At 49.8% G+C, this 22,373-nt stretch overlaps 1 protein-coding gene across 6 annotated transcripts in view; it reads left to right on the forward strand.

Moving 5' to 3' along the window:
• FTSJ1 (FtsJ RNA 2'-O-methyltransferase 1) overlaps positions 1–22,373 on the forward strand; it is a 35,071-nt gene that overhangs the window by 4,429 nt on the left and 8,269 nt on the right. For 3 of the 6 annotated variants that reach the window (XM_029240439.1, XM_029240441.1, XM_029240438.1), the window contains 7 exons: positions 79–132; positions 219–321; positions 424–507; positions 1,210–1,313; positions 1,403–1,600; positions 1,817–1,858; positions 3,318–3,885. In XM_029240439.1, the coding sequence (XP_029096272.1) occupies positions 79–132; positions 219–321; positions 424–507; positions 1,210–1,313; positions 1,403–1,600; positions 1,817–1,849 (576 nt within the window). In that variant the 3' untranslated portion in view covers positions 1,850–1,858; positions 3,318–3,885. Of the gene's footprint in view, positions 1–78; positions 133–218; positions 322–423; positions 508–1,209; positions 1,314–1,402; positions 1,601–1,816; positions 1,859–3,317; positions 3,886–6,773; positions 6,828–11,215; positions 11,451–22,373 lie in introns of those variants that run through there. The other 3 variants (XR_003796358.1, XR_003796359.1, XM_029240440.1) reach the window with 3 other exon arrangements.

The following is a 22,373-nucleotide window of genomic DNA, read 5'->3' on the forward strand; positions in this document are numbered from 1 at the left end:
ACCCTGGCTGCCCCTGCCTCAGTTTGGCCCCCTCCTGGCTGTCTCCACCTCAGCCTTAGCCATCTGTCCTGCCCACAGGCTCTGAATATTGCTACACATGTCTTGAAGCCAGGGGGCTGCTTTGTGGCCAAGGTAAGGCTCAGGGAACCTGGTAGGGGGTAGAGAGGGGTCTCCAAAGGTCATCCTCATGCCTTCATCTCTGCCTCCCCACCCTGCAGATCTTCCGAGGCCGGGATGTGACACTGATCTACAGTCAGCTGCGTGTCTTCTTCTCCACCGTGCTCTGTGCCAAGCCCAAGAGCAGCCGGAACTCCAGCATTGGTCAGTGGGGTGGAGGGGCCAGGCTGGGGGGTGTGCATCTCAGGGACCCATCCGCACGGGGTGGTGGTGGCAGTCGCCCCTCACTCCACCTTATCCCCACAGAGGCCTTTGCTGTCTGTAAGGGTTATGACCCCCCTGAGGGCTTCCTGCCGGACCTGACCAAACCCCTGCTGGACCACTCTTACGGTGAGAGCCAGAGCCCTGGGCCCCATCCCTGGGGAGCGTCTGTCCACCAATGGAATTTATGTCCCAGGAGGGCCCTCAGCCCCACCCCCTGGTGGAAACTCTGCACCTTAGGGGAATTCTGTCCCAAAAGGATCCTCAGCCCCATCCTCTGGAAATTCCACCCCCGTATGGGTATTTTGTCCCAGAAGGATCTTTAACCCAGTGGCCTAGTGGTAACTCTTGGACCTGGTGAAAAGTCTGTCACAGGAGGATCCTGAGTCCTACCCCAAGGGAGACTCCACTTGTCTGCGGAGATTCTAGACTAAGAAGACTCAGTCACGCCCCAGGTGGAAACCCCACCCCTGTTTGGGAATGTCATCCTGTGAGGGCCTTCAGACTGGCCCCTTAGAGGGAAAAAGCACAGAGCGGCTCTTGTGGCAGGCACACTTGAGTGAGACAAAGTCCAGACAGTATATGGCAGGTGGACATAAGTGCAGTCGGAGAAAAGTGGGTTGGGGGGGGTGTGTGTTTTAGAACAGGTGATCATGGAGGGCTTCCCTGAGGAAGTGATCTGAACCAAATGAAGGATTTCTGGTAAAGGAGGGTAAGAGTAGCTGGTGGATACGTTGGGGAGGCCTTGGTACCCATCCTGGGTGCAGCCTGAGTCACGACTGTTCCCAGACACCCCAGCCCTGTCCTGCCTCATCTCTCCCTGCTTGTCAGATCCAGATTTCAACCAATTAGATGGTCCCACCCGCATCATTGTACCATTTGTGACCTGTGGGGACCTGAGTGCGTATGATTCGGACCGCAGTTACCCACTGGATGTAAGCGCCCAGCCAACAGTGGGTGGATGGGGGGTGCTGTCCTAGGTTCCCAGGTCCTCACCACCCCCTGCCGATATGTGTCCCTGCAGCTAGAGGACGGCTCAGAATACAAGTATACTCCGCCCACGCAGCCCCCCATCTCACCACCATACCAGGAGGCCTGCACCTTGAAGAAGAAGGGGCGGCTGGCCAAGGAGATGCGCCCCCAGGACTGCCCCATCAGCACAGTGGACACGTTGCCCCAGTCCCTGGCCGCCCCACAGCGCCACACCCTGCTGGCCTCTGAGGTCTGGAAACACGGGCCCAGAGCCCTTAATGCCCTTTCTCTGTGCCCACAGTGACCCCCTCCTCGTGTGCCTCCTTCTGCCCCAAATCACATGGTTTCTGGGACAAACTTCTCTTCCCTGCCTCCCAATAGCTATAAAAGTCAATGGGTAAAACCAAGTACAGTGAACGGAAAAGCTTAGCCAAGTATCTGAGTCCCTTCTTTTTTTCTTGAGTAGGTGGAAGACAGTGAAATGAACTGTTCGCCTTAAGATGTTAAGGTAAATTTGCCTTTTTGTCTAAGAATTTGAGTAAATGGCACCTTTAAGAAAAAACTGAGTAAAATTTCACCTTTGAAATTTTTACATCAACTGGTAAGATTTCAGTCAGCAGACCTTTACTAAAACACCTGATCTTATGTGCCAGGAACTGCTTTAAGGATTTTACATATTGAGGTACTCAGTAAACATTTATTGAGCACATGCTGTGTGCTGGGCATTGTTCTAGGTTTGAAGATAGAGCAGGGAATAACACAGACAAATATCCTGGCCGTCAGAGCTTCTAGTTTGGGAAAGAGGTGATAAGCAATAACACAGTCTAAATGCAGGAGTTTCCACCCACATATACACAAACTATTTATCTTGACCTCTCTATATATGTACGTACACACACACACACACACACACACACACACACACACACACACATATAAAATGTAAAAGTAATATGGGATATGAAGAAATTTTTAAAGCAGGGTAAAGAGGTCAAGAATTCTAGGGGGTGGCAGTTTGCAGTTTTTAAAAAGGTTATCATGGAAGGTCTCACTGAGGTAATGTTTGAGCAGAGACCTGAAGAAGATGAAGGAGGGAATCGTGTGTTTATCTAGGGGAAGAGCATTCCAGGGAGAGGAAATAGCAAATACAAAGGCCCTGAGGTGGAACCCTGCCTGGTATGTGAGGGAGCAGTGAGGAGCCAGTTTGCCTGGAACAGTCTGGGCTAAACCTATCAGTGCTGGAGGGCTTCGCACACTCAGGATACCACATTAGAGGACATCCCTGTCTGGCAATGGCTTTGCAGGTTATTCAGACCAAGTCTTCCATTAAAATAAGAAGTAAAAAAGACATCTTTAAAAAAATGAAATGGCAAATCACAATGGGAAGAGATATTTATAATCTCTATATATAGTATCCTTGATATTTAAAAAACTGCTATAAATCAGTAAGGAAAAGAAAATATGAGAATGGCCAGTAAGCACATGAAAAGCTGCTCATCAGGGAAATGCAGGCTAGAACTAAAAAGATTGACAATACTAAGCGTCTGGAAGGATGCGCAGCAGTTGGAACTCTTGAATACGCCCATGGCAGCATATAATGGTGTAGCCACTGGAAAATTGTTAGGCATTATCTGCTAAAGCTGCATGTGTGCCAGTTCCACTCCTAAGAAATGAGTACTAGAATGTTCCTAGCCAGCACTATTTGTAGTAACCCCAGACTAGATACAGCCCAAATATCCAATAGCTGTAGTATGGATCGTTAAATCCTGGTTTATTCGCAGTGGAGAACTACACATCAAAGAATGAACATTATATGTTTTATGCATTTTTCTGTGTGTTATGGTTCACAATGAAAGTAAAGGAAAAAACTTCAAAAAAATGTTAGTAGCTGAGCAAACAATGGTTATAGTAGAAGACAGTGGGGAAACATATTTTGGTTTAAAACTTCCTTTTACTTTGACCTTTAGTTAGCTGGCAATCTGATAAGGACTCGGAAGCTGTTTGCTGTCAGGAAAACCAGAACTTGAGTTGATGAACTTGTTTTCAAATATCTCATCAACCGGTCCTGAACATACAAGCTCCGAGTGGGAACCTGCAGCAACCACCAGGAACACAGCGAGGAAAGAAACATCACGGAATGTCCGTCTGCACTGCAGAGGGGATTCTTGAGTGGGGTCTTGCCTCTTCTCTAAATCTTTCCAGCCGTGTCCTGATTATGTCCAGAATTTACCCTGAGAGCGGGGGTTCTTAACCTTGGTAGAAGTCAGGGTTATGTGTGGATTTGATGGAGGGAAATATTACATCTTTATTTTCACTAATATAACTGAAATTTTAGCTGTACTCCCGGATATGAATGCTGGCGTCAAATCACAATAGTAAAAGCAGTGCCTGCAGCTTCCACCAATACAGATCACAGTTACTTTTTTATGTTATGTTACAGTCGTTGCAGGCATCTTAAAATATTGTTCACATTGGTCGCTACTTTGAATAAGATCTTAAAATTTGATGTATTAATAAAAAAAAGTTCATATAGCATCCCAATGTTGTTTCATTTTAACATGGTAACTATTTTTCTAGTTTTATTGAAATATAATTGATATAATGTGTAAGTTGAAAGTGTACAACATAATGATTTGATACATGTGTATATTGCAAGATGACTACTGCGGGTTTAATTAACATCTATCACCTCACATAGTTACAGTTTTTTTTCTTGTGATGGGAAGTTTTAAGATTTGCTCTCTTAGCTACTTTCAAATATACAATATAGTATTGATAAGTATAGTCACTATGCTGTATATTACATCCCCAGAACTTATTTATAACTAGAAGTGTTGTACCTTTTGACCACCTTCACCCATTTTTAGATTCCACATATAAGATCACACAGTATTTGTGTTTCTCTGACTAATTTCATTTAGCATAATACTTACCTCAGGGTCTGTCCACGTAGTCACAAATGGCGGGTTTCCTTTTTTATGGCTGAATAATATTCTATCATATGCATATACCGCATTTTCTTTATTCATTCATCTGTCGACAGACCCCTAGGTTGTTTGCATATCTTGGCTATTGTAGATAATACTGCAGTGAACATTGGGGTACAGATAGCCAGATAGCTCTTAGAGGCAGTGATGCCATCTCCTTTGTATATATACTCAGAAGTATATATTTGGGATACGGGGAATGCTGGATCATATGGTAGTTCTATTTAATATTTTGAGGAACCTCCATGCTGTTTATTTAGTTTCCATAACCCTGTGTATTTGAGTGTGTGTGTGTGTATGCACACGCACACGCATGCTTTCAAAAATATTCTATGAAGGGGTCCACAGACTTGATGAGATCAGATGCCAAAGGGTTCCCCAGAACAATTTTTTTTTTTTTTAGCTATGCTGCATGGCTTGTGGGATCTCAGTTCCCTGATCAGGGATTGAACCCACACCACGGCAGTGAAAGCCCAGAATCCTAACCACTAGGCCACCAGGGAACTCCCCAGAGCAAATTTTTTACATTAAGAACCCCTCTCTTAAAGGAATATCAGAAAGTCTGCCATGACTGCCGCCCTGAATTTCTATATTTTAGCAAACAGGAGCTGACAAACACGAGCTACATGGGCAGACCCGGCTTCCGCAGCTTACTCGCTTATCTTTAGAAAATCACTGTTCTTTGTCCACACACCAGCCATTGACCTCAGGACTACCTACGTCCCAGTCTGTGACCCCAGGTGTTTCTATACCTGACTTTGTGACCCTGGGAGTGTCCATACTGAGTCTAACCCCAGGGGGCCCACACCACAGCTTGTTAACCCAGGAGTCTTATCACCCACATCAGTATGACCACAGGAATGTCCACACCCCAGTCTGTGTGACTCCAGGAATGTAAAACAGAAGTATCCACACAAAAGGTGGTGTGTCCACACCCATCACCATGTAAATTCAGCAGTGTCCACACTAGAGTCAGTGACGTCCCAGGAGTGTGGACAGCCCAGTTTGTATAATCCCAGGAGTATCCACATCTCAATTCCCAGGAGCGTAAACACACCAGCCTTTGGGACCCTGTGGGCATACTCACCTCGGGCTGAGTGTCCCTGGTGTCCACCCCCATCTGTGTAACGTCAGAAGTATACACCGAAAGTCTCTCTGACGGGAGCAGTGTCTAATTCCCAGTCTGTGCAAGCCAGTGGAGTCCACACCCCCAAGTGTGTGGCCGAGGAGAGGCCCACCCAGCCTAGGCCTGCTCTCTGAGCTCAGGAGTGCCCACTCTCCACCTGCGTGGCCCTAGTCTTGTGACTCCAGGAGTGTCCACGCCCCTCAGTGTGACCCCAGAATTTTCCACGCCAAAGTCAGTTTGTCCCCAGAGGTACATCCGTCCCAGCCCGTGTGTCCCCAGTGGGGTACTTACTTTAGTCTGAGTGACTCCTGGAGTGTTTCCACCCCAGTCTGTGATGACAGGATTGTTTATTCTCCAGTCTTTGTGACCCCAGGCTTTCCGCACCACAGCCTGTGTTACCCCAAAAGTGTACACGTCCTGGTCAGATGACTGCAGGTTTGTCAATTGCTTAGACTGTGTAACAACAATGGGTGTCCATTCCCCTGTCGCTGTAACCCCCAGGGTTACCACACCTCAGTCATTGTCACCCCCCAAGGGTGTCTACAGTGTAGTCTGTGTCACCACAGGAGGGTGTACACTCCAGTCTGTGTGACACCTGGAGTATTCAAAATATAGTCTGTGACCCCAGAAGTGTGCATATCCCAAAGCTTCTGACCGCAGCGTTGTAAAAACTCCAGTCTGTTTGACCACAGAGGTGCCCACTGCAAAGTATGTCAGTCAGTGGCAGTGCCCACGTCCCAGTCTGGGTGACTTCACCAGTGGCATATGTCAGGTTCTGTCACCATAGAAATGTCCACCCCCTCTGTCTGATCCCAGGAGTCTCCAGATGCCAATGTGTGTCCTGAGGGAAGCACACCCCTAGTCTGTGTTATGAAAGCATTGTTTGTTTACACCCCAGTCTGTCACTGTTGGCTTTCCACCTGCCAGTCAGTGTCCCCTAGGAGTGATCATTCCTCAGCGCTTGAAACACCAGGAGTGTCCACACCCCAGTGTATGTAACCCCAGGAGGACCCACAGTCAGCCTGTGTTTCTCCAGAAGGGTCTACACAATAGTCTGCATGACCCCAGGATGATCAACTTTCTGTGTGACCACAGGAGTGGCCACCACCCAGTCCATGTGTCCCTAGGATGGTACACCCTTGACTGTGTGATCAATGAAGTCTCTATGCTCTGGGATCTGTGGCCACCAGGGTGTCACTCCCCAGCCTGCAACTCCAGAGCTTTCTACTCGGTGTGGGAGCGAGGAGTGTCCCCACCTCAGTCTCTGTGGCCCCACAGGCTCATTTACTACGTCATCCCTGTCACCCTAGGAGTAGCTGAACTTCAGTCTGCATGATGCCACAAGCGTCCACATCCCAAACAAGGTGAGCAGAGGGGTGTCTACACTTGAGTGCGTGTGACCATAAACATGTCCTCCCCTTGTCTTTGTGACCCCAGATGGGTCCGGTGGGTTTTACCCTGGCTGTATCCACATCCCAATGTTTGACTACAGAAGCGTCCACAGCCCATCCTTTGTGACCCCCCCAGGAGTGTCCACCCCACAGTCAGAGTCCAGAAGTGGCAACGGCTTAGTCTGTGTGACTTTGGGAGGTTCCACAGCACAGTCTGAGTGGCACCGTGAGTGTGATGATCTCAAACTGTGTGATCACAGAGGTGTCCACACTCCGGTCTCCGTGGCCCAGGAATGTCCACACCTGAATTTCTGTGACAGAAGCAATGTCCAATCTCGAGTGTATGTGACCCAGTATTGTCCAAACCCCACAGTTGCTGGCACAGCGTGTCTATACCCAGTGCCTGTGGCCTCAGGAGGGTGTGCTTCCATGAGGGTGACCACGGGAGTATGAAAGTCCCATGCCTGTGACTGCTGGTGGGTCTACACTCCAGTCTGGGTGACCCAGGGGAGGATATCCCCCATCTGTGTGACCAAAGGAGTCTCCATGCTCCAGTGTCTGTGATCACAGGGGCGTTGGTCACCCATTCAGTGTGACTAGAGGAATGCCCACACCAAATTCGGTGTGATCACACCACTGTCCACCCCCATCTGCCTGTCCTGAGAGGCATCTCTGCTGCGGTTGGTGTGATCCCAGCAGAGGGCACACTGCAAGCAGCATGACTACAGAGGTCTCCTTCTGGATAAACACAGGCTGACTGTGGGTCCTCCTGGTGTTACATACACTGGGGCATGGACACTCCTGCCTATGATACTCTAGCAGTGTCCACGCCACAGTCCTTTGACTACAGTGGCTCCCCAGTGTATGTGTCCTCAGTCATGTCATTGTCCCAGTCTGTGGTCCAGACCCCAAAGTTTGTGACTCTGATGGTGTCCAAAGTTGAACCTGTGTGAGAAGGTACCAGATCATAGTCCATGTGACTCCAGGAGTGTCCACCCACCAATCTGTAGGAATCTAGGAGAACACATCCCAGCCCATGAGACTTCAGGAGTGGCCACGCCCCATCCTGCATGACCACACACCAGGCTGTGTGACGCCCTAGAGCCTCCACACCCGAGTGTGTGACCCCAGGAGGTCCACATTCCAATCAGTGTGACCCCAGGATTGCTTACACCCAAATCTAGTGACCTCATGAATGTCTACACTGTCCTCTGTTTGATCCCAGGAGTGGCCACACCCCAGGCTATGTGACCCTGGGAGGATCCATACACCAGTCAGTGTGACCCCAGGAGGGGCTACATCTAGAGAAAGAGTAATCCAGACAAAGGGGGAAAGCCTGTGCAAAGGCCCTGAGGCAGGAGCATACCTGGCACACTTGAGGTAGAGTGGGAGCAGAGTGAGCGAGGCGCGAGTGGCAGGAGGTGAGGTCGGAGAGGTTACAGGGCCTGGTTCTGTAGGGCCTCTCTGGCCACGGGGAGGACTTTGTCTTTTTTTCTGAGAGAGATCTCAGAGCAGGGGTCTGAGCAGAGGAGGGCCGTGGGCTGACTTGGATTGTAACAGGACCCTCTGGCTGCTGTGAGGACAGACTGGAGTCCTTAAGTCAGATCAGAGATCAGGCTGAGCCATGGAGGGCAGGGGCCCCAGGAGCCAGGGCCATAACCACTTGATAGGCCTCCCCAGGGGGCTGTACACTCTCACTGGGGCATATGGTAGCCCTCCTCCTGTTCCCCAGAAACACAGGATATATTGGGGAGAAGTCATGGGGATTGAATGAAAATGACCTCACTGTGGGACCTCAGGCCAGCCTTGCCTTTCCCTGGGCCCTGGGTTTCCACCTTTGGCAGATGAGTATAATAATTCTTGCCCTGCCAATCTCTCCAGCATCTCTACTCACCTATTCTCTCCAACCACACTAGCCTCCTTGATGTTCCTCAAACACACCAAAGCATTATTCCCACTTCAGGGCCTGTGCGCCTGCTGTTTCCCCTGTCCCAAGATATGTACATCGTTTACAGTTACATGGCTTCCCCCTTCATTTTCTTTTCTCTGCTTAAAGATCATCTCCTTAGGAAGCCTTCCCTGACTATCCAAAATAGGACCTCTGTATCCCTGCATCCTGCTTTGTTTTTCTTCATAGCACTTAGTACATCCTAATAGTATATTATATATCTACTTGTTGAGTCAGCCAGGGCACTGCATTCGGGGTGGAGGGACACAAAGCACACACAGGTGGAATTTCAAAGAGACCTGAATGAAGGGACAATTACAGAGGTGCAGAGAGTTCAGTAAACCAGTAAGGTTGCTGAGCTACCCAGGGACTGGCATCAGAGGGGTGCTGCCACCATTCCTAGGCCTGAAGGGGCAGGAACGGGAACGGTGTTCCCGAAACCCAGGAGAAGCTGGAACCCAGCCCCAGCCAGTGAACACCTGGCTTTCTCTGTCCTTGTGTTGTCCAGTCACCTACCGGGGCCTCTCATTGGCCAACCCCGCTGGAAGCCAGGTGGGGCGGAGCGTGGCTGATGAAGTCCACACAGGGACACAGGGCAGGACAGGGAAGGAGGGAGAATGGATTGCCGGGGGTGAGGGGACAAGTAGAATATCTAACATGTTAATTTAGTGTTTTTCATTGCCTATTGAATAATACTGAGCATGGGAGGTCCCTGAAGACAGGTGTTTGCGCCTGTTGTGTTCTCTTCTGTGTTTTTAGTACCTAGAGCAGTGCATGGCACACTTAATAAATACTTGTTGAAAGTATAAATGAAACAAAATAACAGATATAAATGTATAATGCAAAAGTGAAAGGATGAGCCACAGACTGGGAGAAAATATTTTCAAAATACATTATCTGACAAAGGACCAGTATCCAGAATATATAAAGAATTCCCACAATTCAATAATAAGAAAACCAACAACCCAATTAAAAACTGGGCAAGAGATTTGAACAGATACTGCACCAAAGAGGAAATACAGATGGCAAATAAACATGTGAAAAGACGCTCAACATCATTAATCATTCGAGAAATGCAAGTTAAAACCACAACGAGATATCATTATACACTCATTCGAATGGTGAAATTTAAAAAGACTGACCATACTAAGCGTTGGCCAGGCTGAAACTCTCCTATGGTGCTGGTAGGGGTGTTAAATGGTTAAGTCACTTTGGAAAACAGTTAGGCAGTTTCTTATGAAGTGAAGCATACACCTACCACACAACCCAGCAATCCTACTCATAGGTATTTATCCAAGAAAAATGAAAACTTGTGTTTATACAAAAACCTGTATGCAAATATCCATAACAGCTTTGTTTGCAATCACCCCAACCTGGAAACAACCCACATGTCTTTCAACTGCTGGCAAATAAATGAAGAAACTGATACATCCTCACTTACTACTCAGCAATGAAAAGCAAACTACTGATGCATCCAACATAGATGACCCTCAAATGCACTAGGCTAAGTGAAAGGAGCCTGAATAACAAGGCTACATACTGTCCGATTCCACCTATATGGCATTCTGGAAAAAAGCAAAACTGTGGGGATAGCCCACAGATCAGTGGTTGCCAGGGAGGGGTTAGGGGTGGAGGGAGGGGCTGACTTCAGCGTGGCCACACAAAGAACTATTTTGAAGTGAGAGAACTTCTCTCCTACTAGTGGCAGTTAACCAACTAGTTTTGTTTGTCAAGCCTCGGAGAACTGTATGCTACAAAGGAGACATTTTACTGTATGTAAAATATACCTCAGTAAATATGACTTTTTTTTAAGTGCAGTACTTTGCAAGCAGTAAGGAATTCTATGTCTACAAGATGGGCTGTGATCGTGCCTGTTGTTACTCCTCCTCTCCATCTAGTTTCTGCACAGACACGTCTCAGGAACGCATCTGAGGAAAAGGAGGAGCTGTAGCCATCCTGCCACAGCTCAACGTAGCGCTTTGTTTGTTGACTGTTAGGACCTGAATTGTGTCCCCCTACAAATTCATGTGTTGAAGCCCTAGCCCTCAATGTGACTGTTTTTGAAGATGGGGGCTTTAAGGAGATCATAATTAAATGAGGAATGAGGTCATAGGAGTTGGTCCTAATCCAATAGGACTGGGGGGAGTCTTATAAGAAGAGGAAGAGACACCAGCGAGCTCTTTCCATGCATACGTGCACAGAGGAAAGGCCATGTGAGGACACAGTGAGAAGGTGGCCATCTGCAAGCCAGGAAGAGATGCCTCACCAGAAACCAACTCGAATGGCACCTTGATCTTGGACTTCCAGCCTCCAGAACTTTGAGGAAATGTGTCTGTTGTTTAAGCCACCCAGTCAGTGGTATTTTGTTATGGCAGCCCTAATACATTGAGCAAACTAATACTTCGCCTCTCAGTTTCAGATCTGACTCCAGGAGACTCATTTTGGCCATGTCTGAGGACAGCAGGCATTCAAGTGAAAGAAGGAAAATTCAGCACAGTCTCCCTGTCTAGCTGAACGGGGCTCTGAAGCTCAGAGAGGGGATGTGTAGCCAGAGAAACGCAGGGTGAAATCCACAGCACTCCCACAGATTGGATTCTGGGGGCTGTATCCACAGGACATCCTCAGCCACACTGCAAGATGAGTAAGAATTGTTGGGGGTAATAAAATTTTTTTTAGAAAAGAATTGTTTGGGAAGTTTTCAGAACCGCCCTAAGCCTCCTTCTAAAACCCCACCCAAACCTGGTTCACGCCAGGCTGTTCTCCCACATAACACGTATGCAGTTTAGAGCCACTGGTGCCGTGGTTTGGGAGAGTAGCTGTAATGGTGTAGTCTCAGGCTTGGTGGCAGCCCAAGGTTAGGGACAAATGTCTGAATCTCTCTAGGTGGCAGGGGCTGGGGAAAGCTGGGGTGGATCATAGATCACAGACTGCATCTCACAAGAAAGTTCTGCCAGACGCAGGAGCTGAAAGCAATTACCAGCCAGGCAGAGTTGGTGATTGAAAGCTTCTAAGGGTTATTGGGTGTGCACGCCCGCATGGACGTGTGTGTGCACAGTGTGCATTCCAGCATGTGTGAAATTATTTGCATGCGTGCCTGGTGTGCTTATGTCTGTGTGTGCACATTTACAGTGTTCACATGTGCACGCATATGTGGTACACGCATGTGCATTCAGGCTTTGCTGGTTTGGGTGCAGGTGTGTGTGTGCATTACACAAGTACAAGTGTGCACCTGTGGAGATGCTAGGGTGCAGATGAGCCCAGCAGGGACACGGAGGCCTGTACCCTGATCAGGGTGTTTGTGAATAGCAATAGCGTACACACACTGGGATGTGCTTATGCAGGAGATTTCGTGTTCAAAGCCCTATCACCATGGGCGCAAGCCTGAGTGTTCGTGTCTGTGTGTGTATGGGTGTACCCTAGGGTGCACATGCGTGGCTGTGTGTAAGTGCACAGGTACAGAGGAGCCCATTGGCCCAGGCTTGTGTGTGTAGTGTCTGTGCTTGTATATCCCGGGTGCCGGTGCATTTGCCAGTGTGAATGAGCAGGTGCACACATGGGGCTGGGCCTGGGTGTCAGTAAGCACGTACCCCTGAGAGCCTGGGCCTGGGCGTGTGTGTAGGCATGGCTGGAGTTATCTCCATCGGCCTGGGCCTGGCTGTCTGCGCTCATGTCCCCTAGGGGGTTCATGAAAGCACATCTGTGTTTGTATGGACTCACTAGCGCCCAGGAGCCTGGGCTGTGATGTCTGTGCACGCGTACCCCTAGGCACCCATAAATGTGTGTGTACACAGGTGCATATTGGTCCATGGGCCCTGTATAAATGTGCGTGTGTGTGTGTGGGGGTGGGTGCAGGTGTGCCCACAGTCCTGGGCCTCACTACCTGTGCATGTACAACTCTGGGGGCCCATGCACATGTGTGTGCATGGTTTCATGTGTGGACATGGGCCTGGGTAAGGGCATGTGTATACGTGTATCCCTAGGGGCCCATGCATGGCATGTGCCCAGGTGTTCAGATGTGCCCATGAGCTTGGATCTTGGTGTCTGTGCACATGTCTCCTTGGGGACACACTTATGGCATCTGTGTGGGGGATGGGCGTGCTGCTCCCCTTCCACCTACAGCTGGCTGGGGATTGTAAGAGAAACCAAGAAGTGTGCTTTCTCTAGGAATCCAGGTTTTGGCAGAGGCCGGGGAGTGGAATTCAGGACCGTTTTGCTTTTCTCCAACCTTGTTACTTGGGACAAAGCTAGAGCTGGGAAACCGCCCCTTCCTTCATTCAGCCGAGTTGAGCACAGTGGTGGGCTCTGGAACCCTGGAGATGATGTGACCAAACTCCAGACTCCAGGAAAGATGAGCAATGCTTATAAGCCTCCATGATACAAAGCAGAAGTGCCAGCAAGCTGCTCAGATCAGGGAGCAGAGACTCAGGTAAGGTTTCCTAGAGGGTGGGGTAGGAAGGTGCAGGGAAGAGGGCCCAGGGCAAGGGAGGGCCTGGATGTGCAGGGACAGGAAAAGGGAGACAGAAGTCAAGGCAAAGGCCTCGACTCAGAAGGCCAAGGCCTAGGAGTAGGAAGGCAGTGTTCACTCGGTCAGGAAGCCGCATCTGGCTCTCTCATCGCTTGTAGGAGACCCAGAGGCCAGGCCTAGGAGGAGCCTAGAGATGGATTAGGGTTGGTAGGTGGGGGAGTCGTTGATCTGTCCCTGGAATGGGCAGCTTACACTTAGGAAGCTGTTTAGGGTTCCCAGGGCCACTGGGGCCCAGGTAAGCCACCACCCTTCCCGGGCCTCAGTATTCTTTGCTGTCAAATGGCTTGCCTGCTTGCAGCCCAGGCCCAGGGAAGCATTTAGCCTGAAAGAGTAGCCCACAGACAGTGAGCGGGCAGAAGAGCGGCTCCCCAGCGTTAGGCCACTGTCCTGCTCCTCTGCTACCTTTGAGTCTTCACACCCTTTCTCCTGGGGCAAGGTTCGGAAATGGGCTGAGGGAGCCATGCCCGCTGGCCTGTCGGCAGTGGGGAGGCCAGGCCTGGCGGACCAGCCACCCTGGGCTAGGAGGGGGCAGCTCCACTGCCAGCCCCAGCCCCCCACCAACTTGCCCAGATGGGGCGGGGCGAGGCACAGGGACCCCCAACCCTCCTCCTGGCTCTGGCTGGACAGGGGGACTGCTGCTCCTGAATTCCAAGACTGGCCCAGATGTACAGCAGGTTTGCAGAGAGCAGAGAGGTCTCCCTTCTAGTCTCAGCACCCTAGCCCTTCACCCCAAGAAAGCCCCTCAGGTGTAGTGTCAGGGCCCCCACCTCAACCCCAAGCTGATCGCTTTCTTCTAGATCCTTTTAGTAAGGGGGTCACCACTACTGACTGTATAATATTGGGACAGCAGGCCACCGTGCACAGCTGGGCAGGCTGTGCCCTGACCAGGGACACCCGGCCAAGGAGGCAGGTGGGGACGGAGATGTGGCCTGGGCTCCTCTTGCGTCCCTGGGTCTTGGCATGGGGCCATGTCCGTCAGGGGGAAGGGGCGTCCTTTCCTGAAGTTCGCAAACGTCCTAGGTGAGCTAGTGGCGCCCCTCAGCGTCCAGGTCTCAAAAGCAAAGAAGTGAGGAGATAGATGAGTCAGAAAGCGGATATAACCACAGGGGCTGGGCATGCCTTAACTCAGGAAGGCCTCTGAGCTGCAAAAAGTCTCAGCCAATGTCTAGTTCAGTGCTATACATTGTCAGGAAAAACTGTGGGAGGCTTTTCAATGGGCAGAACTATTCCCAGGTGTCGTTTCAATGGAACACTCGTGTGTCTAGGGGACATTTATGGCTTATCTGATCCATAGGGGCAGCACCCTTGTCTGTGGCTGGGCCATTTTGAAACTATAGAGACAGGAGTTAACATGCGCAGAACTGAGGAGTCCCATTATTAAACATGCAAGTGAATTTTGTCCTGTCGAGATACAAGTGCTTTCTACCCTGTAGAAAGGATGACTTCAAATATCCTAGGGCATCAATTGGCAAATTCATCTATATATATCTATTCTGCAGATTCTCCTTTGAGCTGATTGTAACGTCTTAGCAGTTCTCATTACTAAAAGCCCTAAGTAAAATCTTTGACGTGTGTTCACTTTATATGTGTATGAGTCGTGACCTTACCGTTTTGGAACTTTTTCTTTAACCACATTTGCCAGGTCATAGTACAGATAAGGTACAGAGGTGGGAGGGGAAGGGTCTTGTGTGAAGGGAGCCCCAGGGGCTGGGGTGGGGAGACAGCTGAATCCAGGCCATCCTGGGCTCTGCCCTGCTCCTGGAGGGAAGGGCTGTGCTTTGCACAGGGTGTGGAAAAGGGGGGCTGTGACACCCCCCAACCCTGAAGATGTGGAATGACCCTCTGGGGTGAGGGCCCCCCTGTTTGTTCCCACCGTCAGTGCTGTGCCCTGATTCAGATCTAAGGCACAGCCAGCTCCCCATCCCCGTCCTGGACAGTGCCAGTTGTGTTGGGCTTATTCAGGACACACAGGTGCTGAAATGCCCCGTTGCCATCCTGGGCTGCTGGGCTGGTGACACCCGTGGGAAGGGCTTTATTCTCAGGCAGGTTGTTTCAACAGCTGAGTCTCAGCTGCCTTATCGATGAAATGAAGGTAATTATGGTTCCTGCGGAGCAGATTAACCGAGATAATGGATGAGAAGCTCTTTAAATAGTCCAGCACAGAGCAACGACTAAATAAATGTCAGCTGCCAGTCATTAGGTCTGTTTGCAGAACTTCCAATGGCAGACATCTTAGAAAGGATGCTTGGGACCCCTTCCAGACGCTGGCCTAGCAGGGCCCAGCTTCTCCATCCTGGGCTAAGACACCTAGGAAGTGCTCCCTGGGTGATGGATCAGTGAGTCAGATCCCTGGCCAGCGAGGATGTGTCTGGCTCACTCTCTCTGGAACCCCTGTGGCTGCCACCCAGGGGATCCTGGGGCCCAGAGGACGAAGCGGGAAGGAGCTCAAGGAAAGATGAATTCCCATCAGGTGACTGTGGGGCTCCCTGGGGGAAGTCACCTCTTGGGGCCTTGGTTTCTCCATCTGCACAAGGGACACGTTGGAGTTGGGAATTGGCTGCTGAGGACCTTTGCAGCCACCTTTTAGGGAGGAACAGATGGTCTCCAAGAGCATAACAGCTGAAAACTGAAGCTCCCCCCTACCCAGGCCCTGCTTTCAGAGATAAAGCACTGCAGACCAGAAGGGGAAAGGCACACCCCTCCACAATAAGGAAGCTGCTCAAAAGGCTGAGAGGCAGAGTCGGCCAAGAGCCCAAGTGCCTGGGTGCGCAAGGCTAATGTAGAGGAGATTTTGGTCCTTAGGTCACACCTGAGGCCTGCTTGGGGAACTTGTAGGGGCTGAGGGATGGACTCAGTAAACCTCATCTCTCTCAGCCACCAGAAATTCTGCCTCTCGTGACACGTATTTTATACTAAAATGTCAATGTCTTCCAGAAGCTGTGAACGTGTTTGTGGCAGAGGCTATCTGAAGAAGGCAAAGCCTCACTGGAAACGATTTAATCTAATGGTGGAATTTAGGGCAGTGTGGCAATAGGAAGGAGAGGTCTCTGGGGAGACTTCCAAGCACACAGTGGATCTAGAGGCCCCAAGGCAGCCCAGGAGGAAAGAGAAATCTCTTTCCTATCTTAGGCCTCCATGCAAGGCAGATGGCCCTCCCAGGCAGTTCTTTTCCCTTCCTCTGAGGGCTCTGTCTGTCCAGCTGTCAACCTGTCACTTGAGTTCTGCTCCAAGGCTGTTGAGTAGATGTGTATTCATCAAGCGTCAATTTCTAACACTGAGGAAGGAGCTTCCTAAAGAGGGAGGTCTGTTCTTCTGGATGATTACAGATAAGTTCTGTGTGGGAGGGTCAGACAGGAGGCTCCAGGAAGCAGATAGGGCAGGTCAAAACATTACAACAGTCATCACCCGCTCTTCCATCCATCCACCCACCCACTCACCCATCACCCAACCACCCACCTAGCCTTGCACCCATTCATCCACCCATCAGTGACCCACCTACCCACCTATTCATTCATCCACTCATCCATCCACCCATCCGTCCACTCACACACCTACCCAACCATCCACCCCCCACCCACATAACTGGAGACTCTTATGGATCCAGCCCATACCATGCATCGGGAGCACAGAGATGAATCATGTCCACCCCCTGCTTTTATGCAGCCCCCAGTCTAGCTGGAGAGACATCCATGGGCATACCTCACTGCATGATTCTGTGATCAATTCTGTGGAAACCCCAAGAGAGAGGAGAAGGAAGGGCATTCCTGGAAGTGGGCACAGCATGGATAAATTTGGGGAGGTGTAAGAGAGATGAGTGTGGTTGAAGAATCAGGTGAATGAAGGGCCGAGGCAGAAGTTGACACTGGAAAGAGGGGGAGGGACCTTTCATCCCTGACCCTGGGAAGCCAGGGGTGACATTTGAGCAAAAAAGCTGGCACCCAGAGAGTGTAGCCAGAGACCTTTGGGTGGCCAGCCCACTCTTGCTCCAAGCCCCAAGGAGCCATGTGTGTCAAATCCAGCCTGCAATTCAAAGAAACAAAAAGACTCCAAATTCTCAGAAAGGATGCCTTTGTGGCAACTGTCTCTGAGATGGACGGAAAGACGGACGACAGATGGATGCATAGACGACTGGTTGGTGTGCAGATGCAATCGTGAACTCTGGTTCATGCCACGTGCTCTGGGGACGCGTGTGAGGGACCCAGCATGGTTGGGGGCATTAGGCATGTGCATCCCAACGTACCCGGCTCTGCAGAGCTGGGGGCCTTGCAGGATGCACGGCTGCATCGCCAAGGGAAGAGGAGGGAGGGGAGCGCTGGGCAGCTGTGCTGGTGAGCATCTCTAACCAGGAAGTGGAGGCCACTCCTAGCTGGGGCTCTAAGAATTTCCTCGACGGAAGCAGCTTCTGAAACCTCCTGAGTGTAGCTGAATTTTTATCTAAGAAACCATCCGAGGCCCCTTGTCAGGAGCGTTGGGCTCATGTTGGCTCTGTGGGATGGCGTTGTCTTTCACAGTTACCAAGTGCCAGGAGGACAGTCGAGGATGTGCCATAGGGATGACATCCCTGGCAGGGGATGGGGCTCGGTGGCTGAACAAACCCCCGTGCTGCAGCCTTCCAGCCTTTCAGGCCCAGTTAGGATAAGCCCACAGCTTTAATAGCTCGACATGAGGGCAGTGCAGTCAGACCTTGGGGCACCAGAGGGACCCAGGGTAAGGGACAGTGTACCAGGGGGCCCTGGGGAGCCAGGAGCTATGGAGAGGCCCAGGCGGGTCCTGGAAGGAACAGGAGCAGCAGCCTGCAGGTGTGGTGGGGCAGGAAGCTGAGGGCAATAGGACTGACTGCAGGGTGAGCATCAGTGCCCCCCCAGATCCAGAGAGTCTTCTTGGCAGCCCCATTCCAAGCGTGCTCCAGGCAGGCAGAGGCCAGCAGCACCTCCCCTCCTTCACCCACACTAGTCAACTGCTTGATGGAGTCCTGTAGTCAGCCCTCCCTGGACATCCCCTGGAAGCCCAGCCCAGCGCAGCCCAGCGCAGCCCAGCACAGGCACTCGGAGCCCCAGACAGAACAGATGTGCAGGCCCTGCCTAGTGAAGAGACAGGAGCTTCTGTGTGACAAGGCCTATGAAGGGAGGGTCGGCCCAGGGTGTGGGAGTGCCAGAGACAGGAGGCGGGAAAGGTTTCCCCCACCTCGCAGGTGATACCAAGCTGGATCTTGAAGGGAAATCAGGAGAGCTCAAGGATGAGAAGCAGAGGAAGGGCATTCCAGGCAGAGGGCATGGCATGGGCAAAGGCGGGGAGGTATGAGAAGGGAAGCAGAGAGATGGGAGTAAGGCATACTCCTGGTGACAGGGTCTGTGAGGGACCAGGCTCTGCGACCCAGAGCAGCTGGACCAGGGAAGATGAAACACTTTGGGTTAGCCACCATGGTTTCCAGTTCCCACCCAGCTACCAGCTCTGGGGGTGGGACTTTGAGGAAGTCACTTAATCTGTCTAGACCTCACTTTTTCCATCTATTTAATGACATTACTGATGCTCTAGGCACAAGGCCATTTAATTAAGAGCCTGTGGACCAGAGGTTTCAAGGAGCCCTTGAATTTTCAGCGAACTCTGTAAGTGCTGCCAAAGCCCTCCAGCCAAAGACCCCCAGGAATACGCCGGTGCTTGAACAAGTTGGGTTGACTGCTCATTGCAACAAGAGACAGCTCACACTGTGGGGAACCGTGGGGTGTCTTAGTAAGAGGGTGCTAGAGAGGATTTCTTCTAGGATTTGGGCTGGTGTTAGGTGATTGGGGGAAGGCTTAAGGAAGCAGGGCTTTGCTCTGGATTGGAAGTGGAGTGATTCTGTGATTGCGTATCAGTAAATCTTATCTAGAAAGAGGGAAGATTAAAGTGAGGCTAAAGTTGTAATTGGTAAAGAAGCAGCATATTAGCCAGGTTAGGGGACCACTTGGTCATTTTTGTGGCTCGGACAATCCTCACGCTCCGTCTGTGTTCAAACGTAGTTATGGAGTGGTCTTGTTTTTGTCTTGATCTATGGCAGCTGCAGAGTGGCCTTGCCTGAGGCTGATGTGCTACAAAACTGTTCACATTCAACGCGGGGGACGGGGGTGGGGGGTGGGGGGACACACCAAGTTCTGTTTGTGAGTTGGATGCCAGCTCTTGGATATGGGGCCTGCTTTTCTCTTTCTCAGTGTGCTCCTAAGGAGAGGGCTTTAATCAGATTTTCTGGGAGATCTGGGATCTCACAAAGAAACAAACGCGTAAATTCTAAAATCGCTTAGAGCCCAGACAGGCTCTGAATCGCCTGTCCAAGATGGCCCCTCATGTGGCTTATCATATGTGACCTCAGTTGCTGCCTCTGGGAAATGAGCGGCTCTTATAGCAGCATCAGGTTGTGTGGGGGAGGGTGCAGCCACCCGCAGAGGCTCCGACAATGTTGGTGAAATTAAATCACTCTCTTAAAACCAGTCTCTGTGAAATTAAATCCCTCAATCTTAAAACCAACATGGACCATTGAATGGCAGTAAGAAAGACTGTTTGGTTTCTCTTGTGAGTAGCAGCTTTTCTTCTTCGTGCTTTTAAAAATGTCCTTTTTACAATTCCAATGCCGGGGAACATGACATCTAACAAAAATGCATATGTGTTTCTCATTTGCCCCAGCAATCCCACTTCCAGCAATTGGCCCTGAAGATACACCTCCAACAATGTGAAAATACATATGCACAAGGTATTCACTGCAGCATGATTGATAATTGCAAAATATTGGCAACAATGTCAGTTCCTATACATAGACAGTGGTCGAATAAAACGGTGGTACAGTCACACAAGGGAGTCCTATGCAGCTGTAAAAAGATCGAGGAGGAAAGCTGTGGATGGATGAGGAGTGATTTCCAGGACATACTGTTAAATGGAAAAAAGCCAAGTGCATAAAAGGGTATGCAACGCTTCGTGTAATAAACAAGATGATATAAGAAAACATATGTGTATTTGCTTACCTTTACAAAAAAGAAACATACAAAGGCTAAACCAGCACATAATTGAGATTGGTTGCCTAGAGGGCTGGGTGAGGGCCAGCTAGAAGAAATGGGACAGAGAAGTGACACTGCTTGTTGTCACAACAACATACTTGTTGATAAAGTTCTGACTTTTGAAACCATGTTAATGCTTCACATACTTAAAAAAATAAATGAAGTTAACAAGGATGGGGTAAAATCCTAAAATGGAATACAGACAGAAACAAATGAACCTTAATCATATTTCAAACACAGCTTCACTGAAGGCGACCAGGAAGAACTAGCTCAAGTAACTTTTTTTTTTAATATCTCGAACTCTCCTTTTCAAGGTTAAAGAACCTAGAACATGCCATCGTTTTCATGGACTAAAAAACATTTCCCAGGTGGTTGATGCTTTAGAATGCATATGTGTATTCTCCTTTGTTTCCGATAGTATCTGAAAGAATCACTTATTTTGTACTGGATCCCATTTATACAGTTCAAGGGTAAAGTTGATATGAAAAAATTAACTTACTGGGGCTTCCCTGGTGGCGCAGTGGTTGAGAGTCTGCCTGCCGATGCAGGGGACACGGGTTCGTGCCCCAGTCCGGGAGGACCCCACACGCCGCGGAGCAGCTGGGCCCGTGAGCCATGGCCGCTGAGCCTGCGCGTCCGGAGCCTGTGCTCCGCAGCGGGAGAGGCCACAACGGTGAGAGGCCCGCGTCCCGCAAAAAAAAAAAAAAAAAAAAAAAAAAAAAAAAATTAACTTATTATAAAGGAAAACTCTCTGGGTGAAGTTCATCCAGTGCTTTTGAAGAACCCTAAAGACTGCAAAGGACTGAAGTGCCTAACAAAATTGTGTCTCTATTCTTTGCTCCAGTTAGTTTTAATTATTTTGCTTTGTTTGAAAGTTAACATTGCTGGAATGAAATTTGGCTTAAAAGGAAACAAGGAAGAATCACTTAAGAAGACACGGGTATTATTCTGACTGTAGATGGTAGCAGCAGGCTTCCATGACCATAAACTTGGGAAGTATTTTTGGAAATTACAAAATGAGCGTTCAGTGGGACATCATATTTTGATCATCTGGGCAGAAGAGTGGGAGTTTCTTCAGAGAGTTGTGGTCGTCTTAGTACCTTGTAGTGAATTTGGTATAAAGCCGGGATCCTAGGCGCAGGCCTGGGGATGTGATGGTCCATCGGTGTCAGCCCAGGGCTCTTAGTGGAGGCTTCGTCATTTTCCATGTTTGTTGTATTACACTGGCAAGGAGTTGTTTTTGTTTTGTTTTGTTTTTTAATGTCGGTTCATTGGTTTGTTTATTTATTTATTTTTGGCTGTGTTGGGTCTTCGTTTCTGTGCGAGGGCTTTCTCCAGTTGCGGCAAGCGGGGGCCACTCTTCATCGCGGTGCACGAGCCTCTCACTATCTTGGCCTCTCTTGTTGCGGAGCACAGGCTCCAGGCGCGCAGGCTCAGTAGTTGTGGCTCACGGGCCCAGTTGCTCCACGGCATGTGGGATCTTCCCAGACCAGGGCTCGAACCCGTGTCCCCTGCATCGGCAGGCAGATTCTCAACCACTGCACCACCAGGGAAGCCCAAGGAGTTGTTTTAACTAGTCTTCTTCCCTTTTCAGTGTATTTCTATTTGTAAATTTTATTCAGGGGTGATTTCATAGCACAGGTTTGGAAATATCCATTTTCACTCTGGTTTTCAGTGACTTCGCTGTCCTTGCCCCATTGCATGTTCCAGGACTTATCCCCGAACTGGCAGCACACCCTTTTCCTGTGTGTTTCATCATAACTGTGATTAAGGGCTAGTCCTCAGCACTCAGACGTTTTACATTCAAATGCCAGTTTAGGATTCCACATTTTCAAGTATACACTTGCAGTCAGCCGTGAGAACGACGTCAGTTTTCCATTCTACACCGAGAGCTCAGCAGAATTTGCCGTCTGGTCATTTCCTGTAGCACAAGCCATTGTGCCAATCCGGGTGTGAAAAAGGCGTGTGCTCCAAATCCTTTTCTTAGGACAAAGCCGCAGAGACATACCACCGACTAGATT

Source organism: Monodon monoceros, unplaced genomic scaffold, assembly GCF_005190385.1.
Source record: "Monodon monoceros isolate NGI ecotype Baffin Bay Population unplaced genomic scaffold, NGI_Narwhal_1 Super_Scaffold_22, whole genome shotgun sequence".
Lineage (NCBI taxonomy): Eukaryota > Metazoa > Chordata > Mammalia > Artiodactyla > Monodontidae > Monodon > Monodon monoceros.